Below are 9,290 nucleotides of genomic sequence, written 5' to 3'. Positions count from 1 at the left end.
GCGGGCGTTTGCTGCTGAGAAAGGCACCGGCATGAAAGAAAGCAATCAGGGGAATCCTGATGGCCTCGTCTGTCCCGCCGGGGAGGGGGCAGGAAACGGGGCCCGGGTGGGCGCTGAGGGGAGAGGGAGGGTGGGGGCCGCTTCCCACCTCCATCCCGAGTCCGCCTTCCCCAGCCCCGAGCTGCGCCCAGGACCCCTCCCCGCCCCCACCCTGGCTGCCGAGGGACCACGCTCCCCGCCTCCCCTCTGGCCTCACTTCCGCACTTGATGGGACCTAACCCCCAAACCGGCCTTGGACCTTGCTGGGGCTACCTTGTGCTCCTGCCTCTGACTGTCCAAAACCCGTGGTTCCTCAGGAGTTACCTGCAGATCCATTCCCTTGGCCCCTGATGCTCCTCTGCCCCCTCCTCACCCCCCGGAGTTCCTGCCCCCCATCTGCCCCTGTCTCTTGGCACTGACCAGCTTTGAACAATCCTGGAAGCATCTGGGTCTGCTCTTTAGTCCGGGAAACAGAAGGGAGGGCAGCCGGGAGCGACTGGGATTGTGGAGAGAGCGTGTGCAGGGGGAGGGGGCCTGAGACCCCTGGCGGCGGGCAGGTGGGGTGCGCAGGGAAGGCCCCTCTGCAGAAGCCACGCTGAACCCCAGGATGGGGCTGAGAGCACCGGGCTGGCTGCGAGCTGGGCGCAGTGGCAGAGCTGACCCAGAGTCTGGGCAGCTGGAGGAAGGAGGCAGAGGCCAGCTGGGGCAGGTGGACAGAGGTGTCAGAGTCCAGGGGCTGGGGGAGCACGGAGATGAGGCGGCTGATCCTCTTATCCTGAGCGTTTGGAGCAGGGGAATGCCGTGATTGGATCTGTATGCAGAGCGCACCTGAGCCACCAGAGCAGGCTCACTTTGGGGAGGGTCTCAGGCCAGGAGAGTAGCCGGGAGTATGTAGAAAGGCCATTGTGGGGGCCCAGGTGGCCGGCATCTGCATTGGCACTGAGGGGGTGGCAGAACTGGTGAGATTTGGGGGTGGCAGTAGGGGGGTGTCCAGCACTACATGCAGTTTGAAGCTGGGGCAGCTCTGAGGGCAGGTGGGTGTCATGGAGGCACATGGGTGGGTGGGCCACTTACCTGGGTGGACAGGTGTGCATTTACCGAGGTGAACAGAAGTCTAGGTGTTGTTTACCTAGGTGGCGAAAGGCAGGCCATTCACCAAGGAGGACCAGTGGGTGGGTGTGGACCAGCGGATGGTGTCATGGACCCCTTCAGTGGTCAGCTCACCCATCCTGCTCCTCTGAGTGTTGGCGACCAATGGTGCACAGCTGCCTCCACCTTGGAATGTTGCTCTGGGTGATGGAGCCACCTACACAGCAGACAAGGACTAACCGGCATAGGGACTAAAAGGCTGGTCCCTGCTTCCTCAAGACAGTTGAAAACTGAAGCAGCCTGTGTCTGCCCCAGTGCTTCCGTGGGGGTTTCCACGGACCCAGATGCCTTGTCGCTTAACACTCCACCCCTCACCCATGTCACCCTGTTCATCAGTTTCCCAGGAAGCAGGACTCTCAGTGCAACTGGGATGGTTAGTCCCCCTATGCTTCTGTTGTGTCCCCCCAAAAAGAGATGTTGAAGTCCTAAGTGTTGGTACATGTGTTGACCCTCCTTCTAGTTTCTACCTGTTCATATCCAGTGTTTTCAGTTTTTTAAAAAATATATTGTTCAGAGTTTATCATTGTTATCCATAGGAGGATTAGTCCAAAGCAAGTGACTACCATTAAGAGAAGTGTAACTCTGCTCACTCATTTTAAATATCTTTTGAGGCTTATCTAAATTACTAGATACCGGTTTTTTTTGTTGTTTGTTTTCTTAGTTTTTGTTTGTTTGTTTGTTTTGACCATGCTGAGTGGCATATGGGATCTTAGTTCCCCGACCAGGGATCAAACTGTGCTAGGCATAATAATGGTCCCCTCGAAGATGTCTACATCCTGAACCCCAGAATCTGTGAGTATGTTACCTTACATGGCAAAAGAGACTTTGCAATTGTGATTAAGTTTATCATCTTGAGATAAGTAGATTATTTATGGTGGGTCCAATGTAATCATGAGGGCCCTTAAAAGTGGAAGTGGGGGAGAAGAGGTCAGAATGATACAATGGTCAGAAAGACTTGACCTACTGTTGCCGTCTTTGAAGATGGAGGAACAGGCTATGAGCCTTGAGAAACTGGGAAAAGCAAGGGGATGGGTTTTCCTTCATCTATGAAAAATATAACCTTTGCTTCATCTATGAAAGACCTACATCTATCATCCTACTTAGTAGGGCTTAAAGACTGAGTTGTTTCTCTCTAAGACTGGAAGCAAGGCAAAGGTGTTTGATTTCTCAATTTTTATTCAATGATCTACTGGAGGTCTAGACATTTCAATAACACAAGAAAAAGTAATGAAATCCTGGAAATTCCCTGGCGGTCCAGTGCTTAGGACTCAGCACTTTCACTGCTGGGGCCCAGGTTCAATCCCTGGTCGGGGAACTAAGATCCTGCAAGCCATGCTGTGCCAAAAAAAAGAAAGGAAGAAAGGAATGAAAGCCATAAAGATTGTACATGAAGAAGTAACACTAGCAGATAATATGTTCATGTGATATCGTCGTTTACATAGAAAACCTTAAAGTCTATACAAAATCAAATTGAGGTCTATAAATTGATACATGAAATCAGCAAGGTTGGATTGTATTTCCCCCCCAAAAAATATGTTCTACAAAGGGCCAATAGGCACATGAAAAGATGCTCAACATAACTAGTCACTAGGGAAATGTAAATCAAAACCATAAGCTACCGGGAAGTTCCCTGGTGGCCTAGTGTTTAGGATTCGGCACTTTCACTGCGGAGGCCCAGGTTTGATCCCTGGTTGGGGAACCATCCCACGTGCTGCCAAAATACCAAAACAAAACAAAAACATAAGCTACCACTTCACATCCATTACGATGACTACAAATTTTTTTTTTAAAGGGAAAATAACAAATGGTGGTGAAGATGTGGAGAGATTGGAATTCTTGTGCTTTGCTGGTGGGAATGTAAGATGGTACTGCTGCTATGGAAAACAGTTTGGCAGTTTCTCAAAAGTTAAACATACAATTATCATGTGATCCAGCAATTCCATTCCTAAGTATCTACCCTAAATAAGTGAAAGCAGGGACTCGAGCAGATACTTATACACCCATGTTCACAGCAGCACTATGCACAATAGTCAGAAGGTAGGAACAACCCAAATGTCCACTGACGGATGAATGGAGTTTAAAATGTGATGTATACATGCAATGGTACTCAGTCATAACCCCTGGTTGTCAGGGGCTGAGGGTAGGAGGAAATGGGGAGCTAGCATTTAATGGGTACAGGGTTTCTGTTTGGGATGATGGGAAAGTTCTTGAAATAATGATGATGATTTACAACATTGTGAATGTACACTTAAACATGGTTGAAATGGTAAATTCTATGCTATGTATTTTTTACCACATTAAAAAATAAAATAATAGAAGAGCAAAAGACTGAAATCACCAAGACCCAAAGGAGTGTCACGATCCCTTGCTCAATTTCCAGCCAGTTCTCAGACCCAGACCTCGTCTGCTGAAGTCTCCTCCCGTGAGGAAGGATCCGGCAACACTGTGGAGAGTGTTTGTAGGCTTGATGCCCCTAATCCTCTGCAAAGGTACGTTGTCCCTTTCCTCAGGTAATTTTATGCTGGAGAAGAGGAAAACCCAGGCCATCTCAGAGCCGTTGGATACAGTCTCCATGTTAATACTGGTCCCTGGGACCCAATGTGCCATCATGGCCTCTCCGTTGGATTGGGAATATAGAGAGGGCAGGCGATAAATGGAGTACTGACCCAACTCCATCTCACAGGGGACGCCGGGGGGCTCCTAACCTACCCACTGGCTATTCTCCAGTTACTGAATGCATAATTGGAATAGACATATGTAACGTTTGGCAGAACCTCCGCAGTGGTTTCTGATCTTTAGAGTAAGACCTATTTTATAAGTGAGAGCTCCTGAACTGCCCCCTACAAAGATGAGAAAAATGCTTTCTCTTAGGAAGAATAGCAGAGTCGAATGTCATGGCTAAAGACTTAAAGGATGCATGTGGTGGTCTCTAGCTCATTAGTCTATAGCTCCTGAAAAAAACAGATGGATTGTACAACAGTTCTTTGTGATAAAACACTCAACAAACTTGAAATAGAAGGGAACTTCCTCCACCTGATAAAGGGCATCTATAAAAAAAATCCACAGCTAACATGATACATTATGATGAAGACTGAATCCTTTCCCTCTAAGAGCAGAAACAACATGAGAGTGCCCACTCTCACCACTGCTGTTCGGTGATTTATTGGAGGTTCTAGCCAGGGAACTTAGGAAAATGAAGCAGAAGGCACCAGTGTTGTAAAGGAAAAAGTAAAGATCTCTGTTCACAAATGACATTACCCTGTATATAGAAAACCTTTAGAATCCACAAAAAACTATTAGAATTAATAAACAAATCCAGCAGGTTGCAAGATACAAGATCAATGTACAAAATCAATTGTATTTCTATACACTTGCAGTGAGCAATCTGAAAATAAAATTAAGAAAACCATTCCATTTATAATAGTATCAAAAAGAACAAAATACTGAAGAATAAATTAAAGAAGTAAAAAATGTATACTCTGAAAATTACAAACATTACTGAAAGAAATTATAGATGATCTCAATAAATGGAAGACATCCTATGTTCATGGATTGGAAGAGTTAATGTTGTTAACATGGCAGTGCTCCCCAAATGGATCTACAGATGCAATGTAATCTCTATCAAAACTCCAGCTGGTCTCTTCGAATAAACTGATAAGCTGGTCCTAAAATTCACATGAAAGTTTGTGGGAACCAGAATAGCCAAATCAATGTTGAAAAAAAGAACAAAGTTAGAGAGCTCACACTTCCCAATCATCTCAAAACTGACTGCAAAGCTACAGTAATCAAGACAGTAAGGATAAATGTATAGATCGATGGAGCAGAATTCAGAATCCAGGAGTAAGTCCTCACATTTATGGTCAATTGATTTGCAACTGGAGGGTGGGGAACAATTCAAGGAGGGAAAGAATAGTCTTTTCAACAGATGGGACTGGGACAACTGGATATCCAAATGCAAAAGAATGACATTGGATCCTCACCTAACATCATACACAAAAATTAACTCAAAATGGATCAATGTAAGAGCTAAAACTAGAAAACTTATAGTTTATAAAACTGTAAAACATCAGGGTTAATCTTCATGATCTTGGATTTGGCAATGTCTTCTTAGAAATGACACCAGAAGTTTAAGCTACCAAAGAAAACAATTCAACTTATTCAAAATCTTAAAATCTTGTGCTTCAAAAGACACTATCAAGAAAGTGAGAAACCACCTACAGAATCGGAGAAAATATTTGTACATTATATATCTGATAAGGAGAGGGGGATGGCGCCAGGTTACAGCCTTGGGACCACGGCAGCCGCAGCCTGTCCCACTAGCCTTCCACTTACATCCAGAAAATGTGCCCAACCAGAATCCTGGGGAGGTTGACTTCAGTGCACTTATCGTGAGAGTGGGTGGGCTGAGGGTGGCAGGGCTGCAGGAAGTGCCCCAGCAGTGTGAGCTGGTGACTTGCAGCTGCCCCTTCCCTGGAGCATCAATGGTGGGAGCCGCCTTGGCCGAGAAGGCTGTGCACCCCAACCTCACTAAAGGGGGCCCCAGACCCCCTGGGCTAGAGTGGAACCAGTCTCCCCTCAGCACCCACCCCCACTCCCTCAGGTGCTCCCCCACCACAATCACTGATTACATCGCCATCACTCCAATGTTGCCTTTTTCAAAGTGTCCAATACATGCAGTCATACAGTATGTAGCCTTTTGAAAGTTGTTGTTTACTAAATACGATGTGTGTGAGGTTCATCCCTGTTGTTGCACGTGTTGCTGTCACTCTGGGCTCCTCCTGGTGTGCATGGACCCCGGACCCCAGCGTGTTCATCCATTCACCAGCTGATGAGAGTCTGAGTTGTTTCCAAGCTTTGTCGATAATGACTAGAGCTGCTCTAAACATTCACGGGCAGCGTCTTGTGTGAGCACAAGTTTTCATTTCTCCAGGGTGAATCCCAGGGATGGAATTGCTGGTACATGCGGTAGGTGTAAGTCTAACTCTGGCTGCCTTGTTTTGAACACCTCTTTCTCCTTCCTCTGTAGGGAGCTAGAGGAAGCCAGGCAGCTCCTTCAGCACCCGCGCTGGGCATCTCCGTAGCTACATCATCTGCCTCACCAGGTACATTTCCTATTTCCTGTTCTATGACAGGTGACAATGTTGCTAAACTTCTTGCCACTCCACAACAAGGGTTTCCTTCCCTCCATCTTCCAGTACATTCTCCTCACCTTCCCTAAGACCCACCATCAGTCTCAGCAGGTTCCTTCCCACTCCCCCTGCCCCCCGCTGCCTGGTCACAAAGCCAGTGCCCATGGTTTAGGGTTTGTATCTGCAGCATTGCATTCCGGTACCAGAACCCGTCTGGTTACCTAGAGCCCATGATAGCCACCTCACACTCAGTGCTGAGGACACCACAGTCACCTCCTATTGTTGCCTCTCACTGTTCTCACTTTCCGTCTCCTGCGATTGCAGTAGATGGTGGCTGGGACAGAAGCCACCGGAAGGCTGACTCACCCCTTGGCGGTGCTCCATACTGGCTGTTGGCTGGTCCTTAAGCTGGAGCTGCTGGCGGGAACTGCTCTGCCTGTCCTCTCCTTGTGGCTGCAGGCACCTCCTCGCAGCGTGGTGGCTGAGCTCGGAGAACAAGCATCCCAAGATGAGAGAGAGAAACTGTGTCACCCAGCTGTAGGACCTGGCCTCAAAAATCACAGTGTCACTTCTGCTGCCTCCTAGTGGTTAGAAGCGAGTCACTAAGCCAGCCCACGTTCAGGGAGAGGGGATTAGATTTCACCTCCTGAAGGGAGGAGTGTCAAAGTATTTGCTGACATCTTTGAAATGCATCACGGTGGGCTGCTTATCACGGTGGGCCGCTTATCAAGGTGGACTGGTGGAGACATAGGGTGTATGCAGAGGTGGACAGGTGGAGAGATGGTGCATCTACCAAGGTGGATAGGTGGGTAGGCGCCCCATTTATCAAGGTGGGGAATACCAAGCAAGGGATGGATTTTGAGATCTTGAGTCTGCCCCAGGCATGGTGACTGGGAGATGTTCATTGGTGGCTGAAATGGGACATGGAGCAGATACTTAGGGAGATGAGAGCCTGGAGCAGAGGGAGAAGGCAGGCTGGTGGTATCAGCTGGGGAGTCCTTGGCACAGAGGTGGTGTCTGAAGCTTCAGAAATGGGGAGGGATAAAGGAACAACCAGGGCCCAGCCCTTATGACCACTGACCCTGTAGCCCCCATCCTTGAGGAAATGACTTCGATGGGTAGTGGACCCCCAGGTGCCTCTCTGATCTAATGGTGAGCACATGGTTCTGCGAGGGAAGTTGGCTGGGAGAGGTTTCCAGGGTCACCCAAAGGGACACGTGGGAAGAGATGGGAGCTCTGGGGCAGTGGCAGCCATCTTGCGACCATGAGGTGGCCCACTCACAGATATGGTGGCTCCTTCACAGAGCTTCCAGATTAACAGATCCTGGGCAGTCCTGGTGTCAGGACTCTTATGACAGTTGAGTCAGCAGGTTCTGTCACTTGAAGTCCAGAGTCCTCACTGACAACAGAGTGGAGTCAGCAAGGGAGCTTGAGGAAGGGTGTGTGAGGTGGGAGGAGAAGCATGAGACCGTGTGTTGCCCCCCTAATGGTACCTGCCATTCATGGAGGCCCCTGCCCAGCGGGGTTCTAACCTCGCACACAGTAACTGGTTGAGCCCTCCAAGCACCTGAGAGTTAGGTCGCTATTATTATGCCAGTTTATAGATTGGGAAACTGAGGCACGGCGGGGTGGTGGTGGTGGTGGTGGTGAAGGAACCTATCCCGCAGCCAGGAAGTGACAGCTGGGGCAGAAGCCAGGCCGTCTGCTGCTCTGTCCTGTGAGCCACACAGTAACTTTTCAGAGGTCCAGAGAAGGCCTTCAGCAGAAGTCCTGGCCAGCTGTCCGACACTGCTTAGATGAGGATGAAATGGTCTTCCTGGAATTTGGCAAAGTGCAGGTCACCGACAAAGTTGTGCAGAATGACCTGGAGGGATGGTGTGGACGGAGCTGAGGAGTGGGCGTGTGGACACAGGAGTCAGCTCCTGAGAAGAATGGCTGTGATGAGGGTGGGGAGGGGGTGGTAGTGATTTGGGGTGGATTCTGGGAAGTACCAGAAAGCAGATGATAAGTTTCCCCAGAGCACATAAGTGGGGCCTCCGATGGGGCCCAGGAGAAAAGGCAAAGAATTGGGGGCCCAGGGCAGTGGGGCTGCGGGTTTGGTGATGAGCAGAGATAGCTTCCCGCCCGCACCCCCGTTTCCTCCACGAGGTTGAGACCCGGGCTCCTAAGTATGTGTGTGGAGGGGGCGGGGGAATTTGGGCCGAAGTGCGGTGGGACTGCGGGGTTGCTGAGGGTATTGGGCCCCATTTGAGGTTGGAGCTCAGGAGTTTGGGGGCCAGGAGACTGTGCAGTTTGGCGGGGGGGGGGGCCGTTCTCCAGACTTGCTCTTCCGCCTGGTAGGTCCCCGAAGGGGACAAGGAACCAGCCCTGGTCGCGGTGGCTACAGGACCAGGGCACCCAGGAGTTGGGCCAGGAAGCGGCCCCGCGCCCAGGGGCTGCCGTGGTCCGGGCGTCCTCGGGCCTTTGCCCACGCCGCAGGGTTGGACCGGGGGCTGGCGGGCACTGGAGGCGGCCCTGCGCGCCTCTGCCAGCCCTGCGAGTCGGGGGCATGGACTCACGGCGCAGGGCTTCCTGCGACCGCTCCCGCCCGCCTCCGCCGCCGCCGGGGATTAGCACGCTCCTGGCCGCGCGGCGGGATTAACCCGCGTGGACGCGGCGCTCGGCTCGGGGATTACGGCGCGCCCCCCCGACGGATATATTCCCGCGGTGACGGCGGCGGCGGGCGGGAGGAATGGCGGCGGCGCGGGGCGCGGTGGGACGCAGGGGTCCCGGGCGGCCCTGCCCCTTCTCCATCGAGCACATCCTCTCCGGCCTGCCCGAGAGCAGCCCCCCGGCCCGGGTCGTCCGCCCGCCGCCGCCCGCCGGCCGCCAGAGCCCCGCGGAGCCGCGGCAGCCTGAGGCGCCCGAGGCCGTGCCCTGCGCCTGCTGCTGCTGCTGCGGCCCCCGCGCGGCGCCCCGCGGGTCCCCGGAGCC

The 9,290-nt window shown here is 51.4% G+C and overlaps 1 protein-coding gene and 1 non-coding gene across 2 annotated transcripts in view; both read left to right on the top strand.

Annotated features, from left to right (window-relative positions):
- The first annotated feature begins 2,431 nt into the window (after nt 1-2,431).
- Nucleotides 2,432-2,503, top strand: TRNAE-UUC (transfer RNA glutamic acid (anticodon UUC)). Its single transcript has one exon. It is a non-coding gene; the product is annotated as a tRNA-Glu (tRNA).
- Nucleotides 2,504-9,048: 6,545 nt separating this feature from the next.
- Nucleotides 9,049-9,290, top strand: part of GSC2 (goosecoid homeobox 2) — a 1,183-nt gene continuing 941 nt past the window's right edge. Inside the window, exon 1 of the mRNA XM_007460047.1 lies at nt 9,049-9,287. Within this exon, the coding sequence (XP_007460109.1) occupies nt 9,049-9,287 (239 nt within the window). The remainder of the gene's footprint in view (nt 9,288-9,290) is intronic.

The sequence above is a fragment of the Lipotes vexillifer genome, unplaced genomic scaffold, assembly GCF_000442215.2.
Source record: "Lipotes vexillifer unplaced genomic scaffold, Lipotes_vexillifer_v1.1 scaffold987, whole genome shotgun sequence".
Classification (NCBI taxonomy): Eukaryota; Metazoa; Chordata; class Mammalia; order Artiodactyla; family Lipotidae; genus Lipotes; species Lipotes vexillifer.
This window is presented reverse-complemented; position numbering and strand designations above follow the sequence as displayed.